At 40.3% G+C, this 21,820-nt stretch overlaps 1 protein-coding gene and 1 long non-coding RNA gene across 4 annotated transcripts; one reads left to right on the plus strand and one right to left on the minus strand.

Annotated features, from left to right (window-relative positions):
* The first annotated feature begins 218 nt into the window (after positions 1-218).
* Positions 219-11,661, plus strand: GJA1 (gap junction protein alpha 1). Of its 2 annotated transcripts, none has more exons than XM_023924021.2 (2): positions 219-2,551; positions 8,575-11,661. In XM_023924021.2, exon 2 carries the CDS (start codon positions 8,591-8,593, stop codon positions 9,734-9,736), a length of 1,146 nt encoding a protein of 381 aa, XP_023779789.1. In that variant the 5' UTR covers positions 219-2,551; positions 8,575-8,590; the 3' UTR covers positions 9,737-11,661. The 2 variants fall into 2 exon arrangements, with proteins under 2 accessions (XP_023779789.1, XP_023779790.1); XM_023924022.2 differs by having other exon boundaries at positions 2,269-2,551; positions 8,579-11,661.
* LOC147654796 (uncharacterized) lies at positions 9,958-21,644 on the minus strand. 2 transcript variants are annotated; one of them, XR_015283155.1, is made up of 4 exons: positions 21,490-21,644; positions 20,489-20,573; positions 17,585-17,715; positions 9,958-15,660 (listed from the first exon to the last, which is right to left on the minus strand). It is a non-coding gene; the product is annotated as an uncharacterized LOC147654796 (long non-coding RNA). The 2 variants fall into 2 exon arrangements; XR_015283154.1 differs by having other exon boundaries at positions 9,958-17,715.
* Positions 21,645-21,820: the final 176 nt, after the last annotated feature.

Raw genomic sequence — 21,820 nt, forward strand, 5'->3', positions numbered from 1 at the left:
TCATGACAGAGACTTGTAAAATTTCTCTTTTTTGCACGTAGACAATGCCAAAACAAAACCAAGCCCTATGCTAAATATGGCTGCAAAACCATTCTTCCCTTGTTACTAATGTACACGTTTTAGTTTTTCAAATGGGGTTTTATGTTTGCTGGGCTTCTCACAAAAACTTTTTTTTTTTTTTTAATTTAAGTGAAGAAATACTTCTTCCTTCCTTCAGAACCATAATGTTTGAAAAATTGCGAAGCCTATACTGGAAGATAATGGGAAAATGCAAGATCAGGCAAGCTGGACCCTGTGATCTTGTGATCTTGCCAGCTTCAACAGGGAATGATAGTTTTGTATGTTATAATTCAAGGGCTTATTCTTGGCATAATTCTGCTTTCCTAAGGGGCAATTTTTTCAGGACAAACATATACACCATCCAAAATGTCCTCTGTGTCTCAACGTTGACACACATAGTCACACTGACAGAGTTTTACACTTTGCTCCAGAAAAACCAGTGTTTTACAGACAGTAGCAGGAGTACTACGTGTACTCTGCTCACTGTCTATACCACAGTCAGGTGGATAGTGAAACGCTATGGTTCGTATATTACAATTTATCCGTTCTCAAGAAGAAGGGCCCACAGTCTGTGAGGCACAAAGCTCCAATTCTCCCTTAATGTGATGAGAAAAGGCAACCTGAAAACTACCTTCAGAAAACATGAAATTTCTTTCTGCCATATGGCTTGGACAACTGTGAAAACAAGAGGGGGGGAAAAAAAAAAAGTCAAAACTAACAAACTAGGAGCCACTACCAAAGGAAAGAGAGGAAACTGAGCAAACCAGTTGTCTCCGTCTGCAGCTGGAAGAAAGGGAATGGAAGGCGTGCATTGTAGTGTATTAGCTCTTTTTGTCAAACAGGAGGCAGTGTGGGCTGCTATTAACTGCTCCCGAGCAAGAACCAGTGTTTAGCTGGGGTGTGTTTAGCTCCTCACTTCAAAGCTCCCTGCTGAGTATATTTCTACAAAGATATTTTCTTACTTCTCTTCTCTGGAGAGATCTGGGTGAAAAACAGTAGGGAAGATCTGTGAAAAAATAGCAGTAGTATCTAGGTTGTGTTGCAGAGTGTAACTTTCATTATTTCAAAAATAAACCATAAAGAGGACATTTATCTGGGAATAGCTCCATACCTATTATTGAACTTCTCCCCTTCAAAGAGCAAAAAATGCTTATCCGTGGTACTGAGCCCAGAAATAGCCCTTGAGAATAACACGAGTTGAAACCCAAGCAAGCCTGGTACAACCCAAAGTGTGAAACTTCATGGAGAGCTACCTGATCGGGAACTTCTAGAGAAGCTCTGAACAAGTCCCACACAACAGCTGATACTCCATGACACGAACAAGGACAAGAACAATTCCTAACAACGTTTGAGGGGCTTAACATAGAGAAATAAATTAATCATAAGAAATAAATTAATCTCTCTTCTACAAACAAGGCATTTTCCAAGGAGCATTTAACCAGGGTCTAGGCAGGAGCAAAGCCAATCTAGCTTCGTTCCAATTGCGTAGATCGGTTTTGAAGCATGCTCTTGTTCTGTAGAAAGTGTTCAAAAATTATCAAGAACATTTCTCATTATTGAAGCCTGATTCTCTGTACTATGCTTTATTTTCTGAAGTTTCCTGGAAAGAGTTTCCTGGAATGTGAGATAATTTCTTCATTTCTCCCGTGGGAGGGACATATGCACACATGCACACACAAATAATAGTAAAAAAATATGTGATGTGTATCTACTGTGGAAATAAACACGCTACTCCTGGTGTGTACTTTCATGTGTGCACGTAAAGGAAATTGACCTCAGTAAACAAGGCTGTGTTCACAAGAAAAAAAGCAGAGAGGGCTTGGGAGGGCTTCCTCTCCTGAGCGGTGGCCAGAAGACAGCAGCCCCAGCATTCAGAAGGTCCCCGCTGGTTAACATTAAAGCCTTTCCCCGCGTTTCTGCCTTTCCCTGCACTGAAACTCCCGGCGCAGACCAGGGAGCCAACTTGTTGCATCTGTCTGCGGCGAGCCCAGATCCGGTCACCGTGCCACCAGGTGCCCCAGTGACCGGGGGCTGTGGGGCGGCTGCTGACTGCCCGTGTATTTGTTTTGTTACATCAGCAAGAGTGCACTTCAATGCTCTCCGGCTGGCTTTTTTTGCTGCGCCTTCAATCCTCTCCCTCCTCCTCCTCCTCCTCCTCCTCCTCCCCCAGCTCTCCGCCGCAGAGCGCCCCTCCTCCCGGGCTGCCCCCCCGCCGCCTCCCCTCCCTCTCCCCTCCCTCTCCCCTCCTCTCGCACAGTCAGAGGCTTGAAAACTTGTTAAAAGCTCTCCCAGTGTTCCAAGTTAGAAAAAAACTTTTACGAGGTATCAGCACTTTTCTTTCATTAGTGGGGAAGGAAGGATGAAAAATACAAAACAGCAGTAGACTTTTAAAGTTTAAATAGACAGGTCTGAGTGCCTGAACGTGCTCTTCCATTTTAGTTTAACCCTCCAAAGAAGTACTCTGATCCATTTTCACTGCTGATCAGCAAGGGTAAGTTGAAAGTTTTCCTTTTCATCATTTTGTGTATACTTTTTTTTTTTTTTCCCTGAAAACACTTCTTTTCTTTTTTTCTTTTTTCTTTCTTCTTTCTTCTTTTTTCTTTTTTCTTTTTTTTTTTTTTTTTTCCCTCCACCCTAAGAATTCTGTGTTACTGCGTTGAGGATTGAACTTCTTTAAAAACACACATCTCTGAACAGCGTAGATTCCCTTAAAAAAGTGCTAAGTTCCAGCTTGGAGGAATTGTTCGCTTTCTTTAGTCACAATTCTGTACATTTCTAGAAGTGCTGTACTTTTACCACTTGTAGCCTTGTTCAGCCGGAGGAGGAATTGCGGGGAAGCTCTGAGTTTTCGCTGCAACAAGCGATCTCTCCCCTCCCCTGCTCTCGGGCTAACTCGGCTCCTTTAAAGAAAAAGCCGAGGTGCGCTTCCCTCTCCTCTGCAGTACCAAAATTGCCTCAGAAGTTGGTAACAGGGAGACCTTGCCTTGGATTTGCCCCATTCCTTCCCCACACGTTTTGCTTTCGTATGGAAATGCTGATTTTGATGCCTGATAGTTTGAGCAGAGCAAGCTTCTTAATTAGGTGTCCTGTTAAACGCTGCAGTTGCTGAAGGGGTGACTTTCACGTGGTCTTCCTGATAAGTTGGTTTTTTTTTCCCTTTTCTTTTAAAATAGATGTGATAAAATCCAGACACGGGTTATGGATTTTTAACCTGGTTTGTATATAGTTACTCTGTTTTAGCAACCTCAGTAAGGGATTTTAGAGGAGGAATGTGGGATATCATGATATGCCTTACCACGTTGGCAATGTCTGAAAGTCTTGGGTAGATATAAATGCAAGTTGTCTAGAAAGGACTGCTCGTAATCCCCATATGACACATTCCCTGTGTAATACCTCGAAGACTTAATTGTCAAAATGCAGAGGAAAAAATACTCGAGCAGCATCTCTTGGAGAACTAAAAACCTATTCATGTTCCGAGACTTGGAGTGATTCCTCGCAGCAGTTGTTGCCTGCTGCTCGCCAGTAGTTGAAAAGCAGCACGAGGAAGGAGGAAAAAAGAGCCTTCAGCTGAAAGACAGACAAAGCAGAGTCTATCTTATCGAGTAACACAAGAACAAGAATATCGTGTGCTTATATGTGTCCTCATATTTTGCCTTGAGATAACCAGCAAGCCTCATGAAGCAGTCTATTGCCTCTGAGGATTTCCTTTTCATTTTTTTGCAGTTATGGCGAAAAGCCTGGTAATGAGCACACAGATGGGATAGGGACACCTTTTGCCTGGTGTCCCTGTGTGTGTGCGCGCATAGGGAGCGAGTTAGAGGACTTGCGTGAAGCTTTCATCCTGCCATTTTAACATCTGGACAGCACACTACGCGGCAGAATTTAAGCCTCTAGTCTTTGGATGTTTACTGAAGTGTTTCCTTCAGAAACTTCAAAGCCAAACACTGGCGCTGACCCACGATACCTAAGAAGCGTTCGAACGGGATAAAGGCAAGGAGCAGGCTGGGATCAGGAGAGGGAAGAGAGGGATGGACACAAGGGATTTGATCTGCGACATAAAGCTGAATGCTTATACACACAGGAGCACAGACAGATCCATCACTCTTAAGTTATCTCAGCTCTCATATTATGCAAGCCCAAGAGATTAATTTTATTTGTCTCTGCAGTGAGCCAGGGCCAAGGATTACTGTGGGTATGGGGAAGGTTAGAGGACATTGAGCAACACATCTGTTCCACTGCTCTCTTTCCCCCAATCTCTGGTATCTCCTTCCCATGTTACTCACTGAATTTGTCTCGTGTAGAGGCACCTGGGCTGTTGTTTGTGCCACTTATGTATTTAGACATCGAGATTTCAAGATCCTCAAAAACAGGAGCATCAGAGGGCCTGAGGCCCCCTCAGGGAATTCAGTGTTCCTTCCCTTAATTCCAAAGTGAGTCAGGAGAGGGATGAAATCTGAACGCTAACACCGAAGATAGACCTGACTTGTACAAGTAGAGAATGTCCAAGAAAGTGCTTACAGTTGCTTTTGTAAATAAGCTGTAAAATTAAATTAGGTGCGGAGGATACAAGATGGGAGAGGCAGAGGCTATGGGGTAGATCTGGTAGTGACTGACCACCAACAGTACTGGCAGACAAAGGGAAAACCACAGTTGTGACACTTCCAATTTGAGTTACTGCAACCATTTTGTGAGTAACCTTTGTGGATGAAATGGACTGAAGCTCATCTGCAGACCTGTATATGAAATACACCTTCCCAAGGGAATGTCTGCAAGGCGTTTGCTTATTTTTATAATATTTTGGAAAGCTAGCCTTCCCTGTTCCAGCAGGTCCAAACCCAATGGGTTGCGCATCTCAGCTGCTGTCTCTGTGAGGCGTGTTACTTTTGGGAAATGCTCATGCTGATTTATGTTCAGGGTCCAGGGCCTTCTCTTCTGTTGTCTAGGTGTGTGTGAGCACAAATAAAAAGACAGAAAAAATTGGAAAACCAAAGCTTTGGCCTGTTTTCTAGCTACTTCAGCTGTACAATCCCATTTTAGAACCCACTCCTCTAACCCTTGCTGCTCTTCCATCCACTAGCATGTGACCTTCTAAACTGTAGTCAGACCTAGGACATTACCACAGCACTGAGTTTGCGTTATTCTTCTTGGAAAATATGAACCAGATGACATGATGAATGCCGTCCATAAAAAATAGTTCTAGAATTTCTTAATTGTGGCTTACAAATCAAATGTCTTATATATGTGGTCATCCTAAACCAGTGCAGATGAATGCTGTCAGATCTCCTGCTGCTCTATGGATTTTTTTTCCCCTGCCTTTACCCACACACAGTAGGACCTGGAAGAAATCCATCTTTTAAAGACTGCTATATTTTAATCCTAGGCCAGCATTAGTCTGCCTCAGAGAAGGTTATGATCCTGTAAAGTATTAATCAGTAGGAACTCCTGAATTGCACGTACTCATCATCAGCCATCTCCTTAAACTCCAAAGTACGGAGTTTGTATCAATCAAATAGGCCAGCCTGTGTCATTCAGTGGACTCACTTAAAGTATTTAAGAAGTGCTAAAACAAGCTGAAGTCCAGAACACCAAAGACCTCTTTTTAAAGGTTGTCTGCCAACCATTTCAAACTGCTTACAAAGCTAGAATACTTAAGTACCTGTTTGTTTCAAAACCTTGTTTTTTATACCTGGTAAACAGATTTGTAATCAGTTAATAAAACTGGTCTTTCAGTGCCCTGAAAGTAAACAAGTTAGATCCGATGAATGAATTTTCTCTACAACAAAGCAAAGTACTGTGTTTCATAAAGCAATGGAATCCACTTAAGAAAAGGAATAATATATTTGTGCCACCACAAGGTTATCTGATTAACAGTACAATGTTTTGAATTGATGTGGGGGTTTTTATCACTGGCAAAGGCTAGCATGTAACTGATCTCTTTTTTAAAAAGTTGCTTTTCAGAACTATGTATGAGTAATTCAAGCATGGAATGTTTCCTCCTGGAGTTTATATTGCCAGCGGACACAAATGAAACTTAGCAATTTTGCATGCTGAAGCAAATTAAAAAATAGGTAGTAAATTCTCTGAATATTGCAGGTGTGGGATTAAGTAGGTCAAAACTGAAGTAAATCATATTGCATTAATGAACCAGAGAGGAGTGTAATTAGAAAACAAACAACACATAACTGCCTAGAAATAACATATCCTCTGTTTTCTTAATCAGGCTTTCAATCTGAAATAACATTTAGACAGTAAAAAAAAAGTATGTTGAGTCTGAGGAAAGTCTGTTAACCCAATAGTTTCTAGTCACTGGAAAGTTGACTAATTAAATCAAGAAGCTGTTACTTGAAAAAGGCTCCTTCTGTCCACTTGTGCTTCTAGGACATGGAGCAAATAGCTTGCCTTTAAAACAAACTTCACGTGTTGTATAGTTACAGGCTGTTCTCTGTTTTAACAATCCCTGCCTGAGGAGGAACGTGGTCACATTTCATTCTAGCCTTTCCAGGGATCTCCACACTTCTCTGCCTGACTCCTTCTCTGCCACTCCAGCCCAAAAAGAGAAACTCACTTTTTCTGGGAAGGATGGAAGCTGAGGATGACTGAGGAGATGGGTCAGAGACGAACATGCTCTGTGTGCTCCTCCCGGTAGAGGCTTCCAGTGTTAAAAGTTTGAAATCGGCCTGATTCTTTGATGGGGCTTCATTTGTGAGAAGAGCTAATTAAGTGAGGAAGGGTCAACAGGCTGCAGTGGCTGATCTTCAGAGCCAGCTGTTTAGGCAGACTGAGGAAATGGCCCTGGGTTATTTTTCAGGGGTTCAAAGATAATTGGCATCTCAGAGCTATCAGAGCGAGTACTTTAAACACTCGTCTCCCATTACTCTCTCAGACTCGGTGGCAGGCATGGTGTGTTTTTATTTGGCATCTATTGTTATGTTTGAGCTTGCCAGATTTATAATCGTGTTCCCAGTGACTCACTGCTTCTTGAAAGCAAGTCTCCTTGGTGCTAAAATTTCCTATTTTATGAATTATCCAAAAAGCACATACTCTATAAATGACCTTCACTAGGGAATATACCCATGATGCATAGGGGAGGAAATAATTTGGACATTATCAAAACTGTTAACACCAGGAAGGGATTACTCAGCATCCATGGAACAAATATCTATGCCCAGCAGCGTTCACATTAAAAGGGAAACTTCATGAATGCTTTTCCTTTTAAGTCCCTGATTTCATGTGATATCATGCTTTTTCATGTCAGGCAAGTTAAAATATAAATTTTTTACAGGATTGCCATTCTCCAATCGATAAAAATCTACAGTGAAATTCGTTTTTCCTAGGCATCTAGAACATCAGGCAAACTATTTCATTTCTTTTGTGTCGTCCTGTGTATTTCCAGATATCCTGAGAAGCTGCCTGTGTCCCAGAAACGAGCACTTTAAAACTCAAGTCAGGAAAGGCACTTTAAACTTGCAGTGTTCAACACTTGGAATGCAAACTGCAAGCCAGGAGTCGCCTTACAAACAGAGCATATTTACCTTTTTTTCCTTGCTAAATCTTTTCCTTTCAAAACAAAGAAGGAATTTAAATACAAAAAGATGCAAACACAAACCTGAAACTCCAATGAATTAAACAAATCACAGATAAACAGGAAACTGGTTCCTCCAATATGGTAACATGATCTTAGCTGTGTTTTATGTATTTGGTATTTTTCATTCCTTCATTAAACTATAGGTAAAGAATACTTTCTTTGATCTTTGTCATGCAAATACTGATGTTTAAGCTTAATTTAGACTGCAAACACTTTCTCTGAAGTTGAGTAGAGTATAAACCTGGCGTCATTAGGAACTATACTCTTAAATGTATTACATGCTATGAAATGATATCAGGAGCTCAGTTTAATATTGCTGTGTAGGAAAAAAACTGCATGTATTTTGCAAAGGTAGAATTTTAGGTATATGACCCTCATACTAACTTAAGGGAACGTATTGTATTTAGGTTATACTGTGGTTTGCTTTTTTAGTATCTGAAAGAATGAATATAAAAATTACAGTGAATGTTCAATTCACACTGAAACTGCAAAATCTTTTATATATTCCTAGCATATTTAGGCAGTGCTAATACTTAGTTCCACACCCTGCTTCAGCTGTGTGTGTCACAGCTCTTTTTTACCTGAGGGAGGTGTAGGTCATTTAACAGAGGCTGCCATCAAGGAAGCTGAGCAGTGGTCAGTAACACTGAGGTTATTGTGGACTTTGTGAAAACTGGAGTGAAATCAGGAACTTTTTTGATTGTGCTCTGAGACATTATATGTTACTTTGTCTTTTCAGTTTCTGTGACTGCCCGTTTCACCTACAGATTAACTAAAACTCCAGTTTCTCCTCAGATTGTGAAAAATACATTAGTTACAACAAAGCTGACACCACTGCTCTATTAGCATTGATCAGTGATTTAGTGTACCGAAGGTATTAAAGCTCTGACTTAACCCTTGCTATTTCTTTCCTTTGTGTCCTTGTTTAGCTAGCATCCTGTGAAGATGGGTGATTGGAGTGCCTTAGGAAAACTTCTTGACAAAGTTCAAGCCTATTCTACTGCAGGAGGGAAAGTGTGGCTGTCTGTCCTCTTCATTTTCCGAATCTTGCTACTGGGAACAGCAGTCGAATCTGCTTGGGGAGATGAACAGTCTGCATTCCGGTGTAACACTCAACAGCCTGGTTGCGAGAATGTCTGCTATGACAAGTCCTTTCCCATCTCCCATGTACGCTTTTGGGTTCTGCAGATCATATTTGTGTCTGTACCTACACTTTTGTACCTGGCACACGTGTTCTATGTAATGAGGAAAGAAGAGAAGCTGAACAAAAGAGAAGAAGAGCTTAAGGTGGTCGCAAATGATGGTGTGAATGTGGATATGCATCTCAAGCAAATAGAAATTAAGAAATTCAAGTATGGGATCGAAGAGCACGGCAAAGTGAAGATGCGTGGGGGACTGCTCCGTACTTACATCATCAGCATCCTGTTTAAATCTGTCTTCGAGGTGGCTTTCTTGCTGATACAGTGGTACATTTATGGGTTTAGCCTGAATGCCATCTACACCTGTGAGAGAGACCCGTGCCCTCACAGAGTGGACTGTTTCCTCTCCCGTCCCACTGAGAAAACCATCTTCATCCTCTTCATGCTGGTGGTGTCCTTGGTGTCTCTTGCCTTGAACATCATTGAGCTTTTTTACGTGTTCTTCAAGGGTGTCAAGGATCGTGTGAAAGGGAAAACCGACCCCTACTCCCACAGCGGTGCCATGAGCCCTTCCAAGGACTGTGGCTCCCCCAAGTACGCTTATTACAATGGCTGCTCGTCACCGACCGCCCCCTTGTCTCCCATGTCTCCCCCAGGGTACAAGCTTGTTACTGGAGACAGGAACAATTCCTCCTGTCGTAACTACAATAAGCAAGCCAGCGAGCAAAACTGGGCCAACTACAGTGCGGAGCAGAACAGAATGGGGCAGGCTGGCAGCACCATCTCCAACTCGCACGCCCAGCCCTTCGACTTCTCCGATGAGCACCAGAACACGAAAAAACTGGCGTCAGGACATGAGCTGCAGCCCCTCACCATTGTGGACCAGAGGCCTCCCAGCAGAGCCAGCAGCCGAGCCAGCAGCAGGCCTCGACCTGACGACCTGGAGATCTAAGCTTCTTGATGCAGTACTTGCTCAACTACGAAATGACGTGCATTGGAAGGTGCCGTCAGTGCTGATCTTGTTCCAGTGGAGGTGGTACTTAACAGTCTCAAGCAGGAGATTTTAACAATCATAAAGAAAAAAAAAAAAAAGCAAAACAAGCAAACAAACTTTTAAAATACTTGCTGGTTCTTTGGGGGGTGTGGGGTTGGTGTGGGGTGGTACAGTACACATTGGTATTTAATGTAGCTGGTTTAAAGAATTTAAATACTAAAAAAAAACCGAAAAAAGATAGGTAGTACTAAGGTAAAGGGCTGTTTTTCTAGAAAGGCTGTAAATATCTGAGTGTATGTGTATGTGTGTACTATCATGTTTGTTTCTAAAGAATCTTCTGTAATACTAAAACCCAATTATAACTGAACTCACATTTGTCAGGGTGAAGTGCTACCTGAAGATGAAAACATTTTTTCCTATTCAACACGCAGAAAAGTCCAGGATTGCCTCTGATCATTTCCCTGTCAAGAACATTCCATTCTTAGAAAGTGCACTTTGAAGGTAAACTTTTCTATATGGTCCTCCAGGTTGTTGGAAGGCTCCTGTGAGGACAATTTACAGTCTTTGAGTCATTCAATTCAAATTTCAGGCATGGCCCACCGAGAAATATTTTGATCACCTGCTCTTCCAGCTCTTCATGCAGGTGTATTTTGTGATGTGCGTAAGTGGGATGGCTCCAGACATGTGGAACCAGCAACGACACAGTCTTGCCCACAGCAAAACTTGTGTCCTGCTACTTATGTCGAGTCTCTATAGTATTATAAAAAACACAGTTTGCTGCCACTTGCAGATTTAAGCATCAAGACAAGCAAGCAACTGCCTTTAGTAAATGGTATCACACCTTTATGTGTACTAAGGGTGTACGTATGTGTGTGGATGTGGAGGTAAAAGTATACACAAAACACCCTCAGAAGCATAGGCTGAGAAATAAACGCACACAGGTTACTTGCAGTTGACACTTTCTCATGGATGTTTTGAAGATATGGGCCACTATGGTGTTTACATTCTCTGGTTCCTTCAATGTAAGTGAAGCACACGTTGTTATATTTTTTTAATTCTATAAAATATTTTCCATGTATCCTAAATGGATGCTCTTTTAAAAATAAAAAAAAAAAATCTAAAGGGCCTAATCCTGGATATCTTGCTCTGGAAAATCTCTCTTTAAAGTTGTTGGGAGTTTTGCCTCAACAAATCTACAGGATCAAGCCCAAGATGTAGCGAACCATGTTCTTGCTGGCATGAATGATTTTCTTTTGTAGAAGTTAGGGGTGAAAAAGACCCATTAGGTCATCTAGCCAATCTCCCTGATAAGTAATAATGATGCTTGAATGATAGAAGATGTAGTACTGTAAGCAAGCTTTAGTCTTTTATGTGAGAAACTTAGAAGAAGTGCTTTGTGCTGGATTAATAATAAAATATGCCTAAATGGCTTTTGCAGTAACTGGTATTTTTCTTGTTCTCAATATTCACATTTACTGAACTGCAATGTCCACTGAGTTTGACAGTTAGGTCTTTCTAGATGGCTCTAGCAACTTTAGTGTTTACAGTTAGATTATGTTTGAAATGCAAGTGAAGTTGAAAGGATTTTTAAAGAGTACAATTCTAGCTAATTTATTTGAAATATATGCTAAAGAAATCTACCAGTTCCTTCAAATGCATAGCCTCTTAGTTGAACACAGATTGACCAAGGAAATACATAACTTGGTTTCATTTTGCAGCAACACAGATAAATTGTTTCATTTAATACATTATATTAATTTGTTTGACATTCCATGTTAAACTGCTGTTGTCTTCAACTTCATTGCATGTATGCGACCATAGTTTGTCAGATCATGTTGTCTGGAGAACATTAGTCAATAAAGTTTTAATTTAGTATAAATACATTTTCTAATTGTCTTTTACTGTTTCATATGTTCATATATAACTTTAATTTCAGTCTGATAATTCAAACTCATTCCTCCCTTGTTCATTTTTCCCCAGTCACTGCATTTCAGAAGCATCCTTTATTTAATCCATCTGGATTTGCTTTGAACTGAAATTCCACAGGACCACATTCAGACACCCTCACAACTGGAAAAACAAGCATTGTCTCTGCCACTCCTGAAACAAAGTAATGTTCAGCATGAACAAATCTTGCCAAGATTCTCAGAAAATGTATATTTATTTGCAAACTATTAGAAAAATGACAGTACTAAGAGTTTGTCACACGATTTTTCAAGCAATTTTTATATATGGCTTAGATTTAACATTATGAAATCATTGCATCATGTTTACATTTCCCCATGACATCAGATTGCTCAAATGACAGTCAGTTTCAATTTCTGAAATTAAAACCTCATTTCTTCAAACTCAATAGGAGGAGAAAGGTACTGATATTGTTAAGGCTGGGATTTTGCATATTGCCTCTCCTGCTTCACCCTTTACGTCCCCATCACTAATAAAATCATACAGTGCTTGGCTTTTCAGGGTTGGACTCTAGATGTAAAGTGGTTCAACTCCTCTTTTTATTTGAAAAATCAAAATATAATGATCATGTGATTATCATAAAAGGTTTTTTCTTTCAAATTTGCTTGTTATTTTAAGTCCAAATTCTTCCCCTTCTTATTAGTGAAGACAGGGAGAAAGCAGGTCAGTGACAGTTGGTTTACAGCTCTGAGGGATACTGCAAAAGTACCAGCACAAGGAATGACTCCTTGAAGTTTTCCTTAAATAATAGCAATGAGTCATATTTAAGCTGGCTTGTCCTAGTTTGTCTGTGCAAACGGAAGGGCATTCCAAGCATTTTGTAGGGATCATGCCTTTGGAAAGGTGGACACTGAACCATTCAGAGAAGGACTCACCCTGAGATAAAATGTAGGATAAAATGTAGTGTCTCCTAGACAGGCTGATTGTCAGGTATGGCCCATGGGGCATCTTGGACAACTGAAATAATTTAGTGCTTCAGTGGCAAGGCTCTCTGAGCAGTTTTTTTTTGGTGGTAATGCATGCGTGTGCGCGTGTAGGGTAAAGACATCCCAGAGGCCATTTCTCACACCTAGATATATTTCTGTGGATGGCATTTATTGCACACTTCAAAGTCATCATAATTTTGTGTGCTATTCATCTAGTTCTTGAGCTCTTTCTCCCAGTGCATCCTTGTAGCAGCATTTATCTTGTCTGCAGATGACACAAAATAAGCTTGCCAGCACACACTTCTCAGCCCTTATAGAAGGATATGTTAGATATTGATTTCAAACTGGAAAAGATGCAAAAATACAATCTCTGAAGGTAATTAAAACAAAAACATAAAACCCAGATTCACATCCTGTTAATTATTTTAAAAATGTGTTTATGTTTTGTGTTTTGCAAAGAAGGCAAATCATCTTAAGGACTCCACCCTGTCCCAGTAATCTGAAATGTTTTTAAAGAGTAAAGTTAGAAGGAAAAGTTACAGACAGCCTAAAATGTATATGCATATCATGTAATTTCAAGATGTTTTAAATACAGCAAGCACTCACTGAAGGTTATCTCCTAATTTAGAAACTCGATTTCCATATTTAAAGTGGAAACCACAGTAACAGTTTGAGAACTGGAACAAATTATGTGAGCATACCTGTCTCACCCACTGAAATTCATCATTTTTAAGCAATGCAATTGTGTCACTGGTCAGAACTACATCTCCCACATCTGTCTGCAGCAGCAGTAGCACACTGGCTCAGCTGTGTACTACCACCATACTGCCTTTCCCTCAGACTTTCTCTATAGCTTGTAATTGATTAAAACAGAGAAATAATTAGTGATGTAAGGAGTAGGGTTTTTCAAGTCATGTGTAGGAGTTCTGAGGTTAACTTCAGTGGTTAATCCAGAGTTCTGAGTATGTCAGATCAAAACCTTCTTTAGTTTTGGTGGTGTCTGTTCCTATTCTTCTGAGATAGAGCTGCTTTTAATTCTTTTTGTAATTCCTTCATGATTACCACTGCTCCCTTTTCAAGAATTTAAACAAAATAAGGAAGAAAACAGGATTTATCTTCCTCCTGTAGAATTTTTCCTACTTATTCCTAATCCAAACCTAGCAGGACTGAGTGTTTGACTGAGCTTGACATACCTTTTTAATGCGCTGTATTATTCAAATTGTCAGATTTACCATAATCTCCTTGAAGATGTCTTGACTTTGCATGCTGCTCATGAGAAGCCATGCTTCTTCAGCCATTTGCAGTTAGATCTGCCAAAGAATTCAGATGACAGAAATGGGGTAGATGGTCCTGGAGGATTTCTCTGGCAAAAATTCAGTCCTTTGATGATATGGTGCTACTCCTTACATTACTTTTATTTCTACTGTCAACACAGACAATAAGGTCAGAAACATAAGTTATGAATGAGACATCACTATCTAGATGTATCATCTGCCTCAGTTGCGTGAAACTATTTGAGTGTCCTCCATTTTATTTTAACTTTTTCTATCTAACATAATGGCTCCAGGAACATGGGGCTGCAAAATCAGCTCTGCAAAGAGATTACTTCCTTTCCCTGACTTAAATCATGTGCTTTTGACTGTGCCCAAGGATATATTCACACCCAGACTCTGCCGGTCCTGGAAAAGTGTGTCAGATGTAAATTACATGATGCTAGCACATCACTAGATTGAAACAGGAAGAGCTTATTTGTTCCTGTTCCTATTTAAAAGGTATTTTGATAGACACAAAGAGAAAAAAAGAAAAGAAGAACGCTTGTCTTCAACTTATCTTAATACTTCCTAACTTGGAGCACTACCAAAGACTCTATGAAGCAATACAGATGATGTGGATGCAAACATGTTGAGCATTATCAATGGATACCACGAATATAAACAGTTTAAATAGATCCAGCTGGTCAGTAATGTGGTAAAACCAGCCTTCTCTAAAATGGCTGCCCTCACTCCTTCTGCCTGGTAGCTAAAATGCTGTATCTGGCTTCCTAGCTTTCTGGCATTCGCAATGCAAAAGCACCTTGGACAAAGGCAGACATGTTTTTACAGTGATTGTTTTTCATTAACTCCTTGTAAGTGCTGGAGAAGCTGAGTGCTGGGGGCTGGAGGCTGAGAATCTGGGACAGCCTGTATTGGGTTAGTAATACACTGTCAGGGGAGACAGCCAAGGGAGTCACTGGTGAAAAGTAATGGTTTTTTGAGGATTGTGGCCTCTCCCATCACTTAAAAAGGTCTCTGCTGCTGTGCTGAGGAAATTTGCGCAAAAAAAGACATGTGAGCTTAGAGCAGTATAAAAGGGAAAATGTTCAGACATTTAAATTGCTCCTTGAAACAAGCCTAGACCACAGTGACATGCTTCCCATTAGAACTGACAGAAAATGCTCACATGAGTTCCAGGATTTCAGTCATTTAAATCAATGCTAAAATTCTTTTCAACATCAAACATAAACAGATTGGACCCAGAAAGATATATTATGACATTTAATTTTCATTTATATAACTGCAGGGGGAAAGCTGATGAGTATAAGCTACAAAATCTTGGATGGTGACTACTTAAATATGTGTAATCATACTATTTCCTCACACTGTGTTTTTACTGTAACTTGGTCCAGAGGCAAATTTATGAAAAGTAGTCTAAAGGTTTGTATTTTTTACAAAGAGACATGAATTCTGTAAATGTAATGAAATACATTTACATGATGTCCGTGTCAAATTTATGCAGGATTACATAAAGGAGTGTGATGCATGAATATATAACATGCATCTAACTCTTCAGGGTTAGGCAGCTGGGGAGTGAAATCTTAATTTTGTCTCTCCTCTTCCTTGCTAGAAAGTTTTTCATATCTCAAACACCTGAGCAGTTTGTCTGGGAGCTTTGCTTGGGTAGGGGTCTTTGCGTCCTCTTCCCCTCCTTTTTCCATCCAATATAAGTTCCATACTGGAAAACAGAAGCAGACACAAATATATAAATAAATGCAGTTGATAACAAAATGTTGCAATCAGGAATAGGTAGTAGTTCTTTTTGCATGTCTGCAACTAGCTCAATAGAAGACCAACGTGGGAAATAATTTTAAAGCATTAGAAAATCCTCCAGATACTCCAATCTGAAAAACACTGGTCCTTGCTGAAACAGGCCTTTTCAGTCTCAGCTTCTGCTGAGTCACAGAGTTTGTTGCCTTTGAAGGCTGAAGTACCTTGGCTCAAAATTGAAGTTGTTCTGGAAAAGTTCAGACCATCCCTAATGACCATATTTGCATGCTATTCTCGGTAGTATTTACATATAATAGGACACCCTCCACAGGAAGGCTTCTTCAAAACACAGGTTCTGCTTACACTTTGAATTTCCCTATTCAAAGGGGAATATTCAAAATTATCTATGCATCACTACTTCAAAGTGTTTCACTGGGAGTACTCTGCCATATATTTGGGAGACTCATCATAGTCGTTTCAAAGCTGAATATATAGCCAACTGTAAGATTGCCACCTGGGTTTTGTGCGTGGAGGCAAAGAAGTATTACTCAGGCAAGAATCCTACCTGGCCTGACCTAGCATACTTCTGTTGAGGACAAGGAGTTTCTGTTGAGTGTTGTGAGATGAAAACCCGTCTCTGAGCTTTATTTAGTTCCTTCTTTTATTCAAGTCCCTGTAGGGTTTTTTTTTCGAAGCACACAGAGGATCTAACTATGAGTCCATAAGCCTGTGTAACTTGCTGAGGTCTAGGATAATCTCTGAGGAATTTCTTCTGGTTCAGTTTTGGTTGTTTCAGCTCTGTGGACTTTGAATGGACTGTAGCACTCAATCCCTCAATGCTAGGGTAATTTGTGATGGCAAAGGGTGTGCGAGTAGAGAAAGTGGATCTGGATTGTTTCCCGTAGGATTTCCTATAGAATCAAGGCAAGCTAGTCAGTCATCCTTCCTTGTCCTGAAAAGTCAAGCTGCAAAGGTGTGAAAGGATTCCTGTGCTCTGACAGAGGCTTCAACTGTGTGCCGTAGTATTATCTTAATCTCTGTCATCTTCTTCATTTGCCCCATGTAGCTGTCTTCTCTCACCACTCATTTCTTTTCTGCATATCACTTATGCCAGAGGTATTTAGTGTTTTGTACTAAAAAAAGCTTTCCATATGGTTATTTTTTTCCTTTTCCTGTGCTGGGGACCACGCAAATATGTTAGAATAACCTGCTCCATAAATATCTATTAATTAGCAAGCTGGTGTATCTTCTATTTCATTTAGAATCAATGCTAACTATGACAAATTTTGCCTGACAAGTTAGGAAGTAATTTTGTATCTCACCTCATAGGAGCTTGCATTTGCTTTGTTCACTTTCTTTTTCACACTATTTTACCACTAAGGAAGACAGCAGAGGAACTCAGAATTCTAGTTATCTACCTTAGGTGCAGTGAAAGTGTCAGGACATGGAGTTTGTCCAAATCTTCCTCCCACCTTAGTTCTAAAGGGACTCAAATCTAGGCTCCCACTAATGGTTATGTATGCTATATAAACAATAATAATAATAATACCTGGAGTTGCACTGATACAGTGCCTTTCATCTTCAAAGTACCTTGAGAACCCTATATAATTAGTTTGCTATGGAGTCATCACTGATGATACTGCATGAACCCCAGTACTACCCACTGTGAGAGTCAAAGAGGGGATCTGAACAGTCACAGAGACCATACATAGCCTCCATATCACTACAAAAAGAAATTGAAAACGCTGAACAAGTATATTTTAACACTTCACACAGGAGGAGGATCCACAACCAGCAGGAAGCCAGTCTCCCTATGATAAGGAAACAGGAATGTTTTCTTTGCTGGTAATCTACTACTTCAGATCTCTAAACACATTCTAAACACATTTTACCTTGAACAACGTCTCAGTCAAGCTGGCAGAAGATCACAGGTAGATTATCTCATTGTATGGAATCTTCATCTTCATGCAACTAGAATATATCCATTCTTTTTTTAATTTAAAAAGTTTTGATTTGATGAATCCTGAAGGGATACAGACATAACAAATATAATATTAAGTAGGTTTTTACAAACTTCAGTGAGACTTCAGGGGAACAATTTAACTAGAATATGCCATTGGCAATTAACAGTCCAGCTGAATACAATTTTAATATCATAGTATTTTTTCAAGTATTTCTAGTGACAACAGGTCCTTGTCAATGTCCAGGAGTTTGCTCTTTAAATTGACTTGGCATTTGCTGGAGATTATCATCCAACATAACTTTGTAAACAGCCTTTTCAGAACTACACCATGAAGAAAAGAGAAAAAAAAAAAGCAGCAAGAGACCATTCAAACTGGTGGGAATAAGAATGCAGAGGAACAGAGCATTTTTATATAAAGGATGCTTGGGGTATCTCTGAACGTTACTAATTTTTATTTGCCTCACCCTTGTGCACTGCCTAGCATTTATTTTCTCAGCACAAAGCCTAATGTGCTTTATTTGCCCTTTCCAAATAATTTTTTCTTATGGAAGATTCCAGAGGACAAAAGGACAGCGTTTTACATCATTGTATATATTAATGGCCAAATGAAGAATAATCATGAGGCTAGTTTTCAAAAGTTGTGGTCAGGCAGATTTACTGGACAGGCAGAAGCAGCTCTGCTTCCCATGCAGTTAATGGGTACGTGCACTCACATGTCTTGATTTTTGCTCCATTTTAAGATCACTGTTTCTTTTTAAAAAATTGGTGTTCTTCCCTGTTATATTTAAATATCACACAAAACCATAAATATAACCATATGTCAGAATGAGGGTTCTACTGATGAATGATGGTTTGGACTCAGACTCTTTGCTTTTATTTTTACTGCTTATTCCATTAGTTTTAATTGAAATGTATTCTCTGTGTATGTTACATTCAGCTTATTTTTAGCTACTTTTGGACTTCTTAAAGAAAACTCAGCACATGATCTCGAGGGTATGAGAGGTACCTACTAAAGTTGCCTTTTCTCTCCCCCGCAGTGCAACAGTACAGCTTCATCAACACATCCACTATATAACAACTGTAACATCCGCCTATCCTCAAACCAGAAATAACATTTTGGAAAAGCAGCAAAACAAAGGAAAGGGCTGGGGAAGAGCAGTGAGATGAATGATTTGGGTAGTGATTTCGAGCAATCACAGCTGTTTCATTTCTCTAGCGAGAGATGTTAGCCTTCCACACCAGCTATTTTTACAGCGTGAAGCTGCAGGTCTCAGAGCAGGAGGAAGGAAAGGGAGTGTCAAGGCACAGCTACATGAGAGGTGGTGTAGGAAAAAAGGTGACAGCCGGAAAAAGGATGTTTCAAAAGAAAGAGTTGCACTAAAGTAGATGTTCTGTGATCTTCCCATATACAACAATAAAGGAACTTTGAATTTGAGATTACAGCGTGGAGAGTGTTGGAGGTAAGAAACTCTGAGCTTTAGAGTCTCCAGGAATTCATGGAGTTTCTCCTGGCCTGACTGTACTCTTTTGAAACATATAATCAATACATATCCCAGCAGAGAAATGTGGCTTGCTTCACATTCTGCCAGGCAGTATACAGCCACTCTGAGGGAAAATGTCCACTTCAAGGGGTATGAGGAGGAAACTCATCCTCTTTTTTTTTTTTTTCTTTTTCTTTTCAGATTCAGACTTCTTATTTTCAAAGCCACATGTACAGCTGTGCTTTCACACTGTCATTCCCTGCTGAACCTCTATTTGGCCCTACTTTTTTCATTATTTTTCTAACACTCAGTGGTCAGGTACACTCCACATGTCTGAGCACAGTACACCTACTCAGAGGCACATCCAGCCCTAGGCTTGGGGCAATATTTCCACATCCTAAGTGACACTGTGGCTGATTCATCCCAGTGTCACTGTGTCCAAGAGAGAAGGTGATGTTACTAAGCAGGTCTGAGCGCCCCAGCAGTGTGGCTGCCACGCTTCTGGAGCTGTCACACCCTGCTGCTCTGAGTCACCTGCAGGCCCTGGCCCAGGCTGCTGCTGGCTCAAGGACAGGATATCCCAGGGAAGAGCACCAGCCAGCTGTGCACAGCAGGCCTGCCCAGCATTTTAGTCCACACTGTCTCTTCTCTCAGGTCTTAATTGAGCTTTTGGATCCCTCCTGACCCATCTTGCCTTATTTTCCAGTTGCTCTGGGCCATATTCTGAGAAGCTTTTCCAACTGTGAGCTTTTCAGGCATTCCCTATCAAATGTAAATGGAGCATTTGCAGAAGCATGCAAACTGAGTAGTTGATCTGTTGGTGTTCTGGGAAAAGGAGGAGGATTCATTTTGCAGGTTTTTAGAATGAGAGTGTTGGAAATGATTGTTTTGGCACCTGTGTGTTATTGGGCTCTTTAATAAATTTACAAGTGAATAAACTGGAAGTATCATGTAGCTTTTTGCAGGCAACATTCATCATGAACATACATATTTCTCATTGATTTTTTAACTTTATTCACTTCTAAAAAAGCTTAAATTTTATACACATTTTCTAAAGTTTTTAATGAAATTTATAATATTTGCTGTAGTGACCTGATGTCACATATGATATTTAACATATGAAATGGGACTTATCTGAGCTAATAGCAGTGACCACAAGTCACTGGAAGAAGACTCAGGAAATCTCCCGTCTGTGACTGAATGACCTTTACTGTTGGATTTCCTTTCTGAAAAATGTCAATTGTACTCCCTTCCCTTGTCTGCCCTATATAGATAAATTGTAAGGTCTGGGGAAAAGGAGATTACTAGTGTCATACAGAACTGGGCTCATCTGACACACAGGGAGGTCTCACCTTTGGAGGACAGATACAGTCGTTGCCCTGGTCTGTCCACCAGGTCCTCAGGGCAGGAAGATGTAGTCCACTGATCAGTCAGTTCCTGCAGAGATATCATGTGCATACCAGCATTATAAAATCAGTTATAATCAGTAATAATTTAAACCAAATCCCACTGTAACCCAGTGATTTAGGAGCAGATGCATGAGTTCTGTTCTCTGTGCAGTGCAGGTGATGTAGGCAGCTGAGCACCTTGTCTGCCATCCCTAGTGACAACACCTTTGTCTGTCCAAAGCATTAAGACAGAAATTCAACTACCAAAAGGCCCTGTTATGCTTGAGTACAGCTGGTCAGAAAGTTTTGTGTTTTCCATAGGCATTTAGCTTTTCAGGAGCAAAAATGAAAGTGGAATCCAGTGGAACACTGACTGAAAATTGTAGTGAAAAAACATCACAATTGCTAAAAAAAAATCATCACTAGGTCTTTGCAATAGTTACTGTCTGGAATAAGCTCTCCTGGTTGGCTTCCAGGCTGCTTTAAAGGCCTCATGATGCACCATAGCCAGGCCTCTTGTCTGTTCTCATGGTGCATCTTGGAAAATCCAAAATTAGTTGCACCAGACGGAATATTATTTTCCACTTGTAAAAATTCACAAATACTTAAAACACAAACTGAACCCAATATGTAAAATGTCTTCCTTTTTTTTTATTAAATGCTCTGATTAACTTACACATCTTAATCAAGAATGATAACTGTTTCATATTTGAGGCTGACGACTGAAACTAAGAAAACAGCACAAGGTGAAACAATTTAAGAGAAACTGTCTTTGCCATCTGGATTCATGGCATCTTTGCTTGCTGAGGTTTTACTGTGGCACAGAAAAACAAAACTCAGCATCAAAAGCTACAAACAAAACTAAAAAATAGAATCCTTTCTAGTATTGCTTCATTTTTAAACAGCTGCTTCACAGGTGGAGTAATATTGTGCTCAGTGGTTTTCATGCTGGGTGCCAGGCTCACCACAGGTAGCTCGACGAGAATCTTGTATCTCCGTGGAGAATCTGATCAGAGGGAGAGCAGGTGGCTGAAGTGCAAAGAGAAGGAAACAGGTCTAACTCCTGCTGGGAGCTCCTGCTGCAGGGTGGGGAGACTCGGTGGTGATGCTTACGTGCCTGAAAGCTCGCCAGCGCTGGTCATCTGGTTGCTCTTGCACTTGATGAATCGGCACTCAGAGTCCCTCCTGCACATACCTTTTCTCAACTCTTTGAGTTAGTGCTACCTCAGTCTATTTTTAACAGCTACATTTTCCATGATCAGGTTTTAATGCTATTTATTTATTTAAACTGAACCA

The sequence above is a fragment of the Cyanistes caeruleus genome, chromosome 2, assembly GCF_971803275.1.
Source record: "Cyanistes caeruleus chromosome 2, bCyaCae1.hap1.1, whole genome shotgun sequence".
NCBI lineage: Eukaryota > Metazoa > Chordata > Aves > Passeriformes > Paridae > Cyanistes > Cyanistes caeruleus.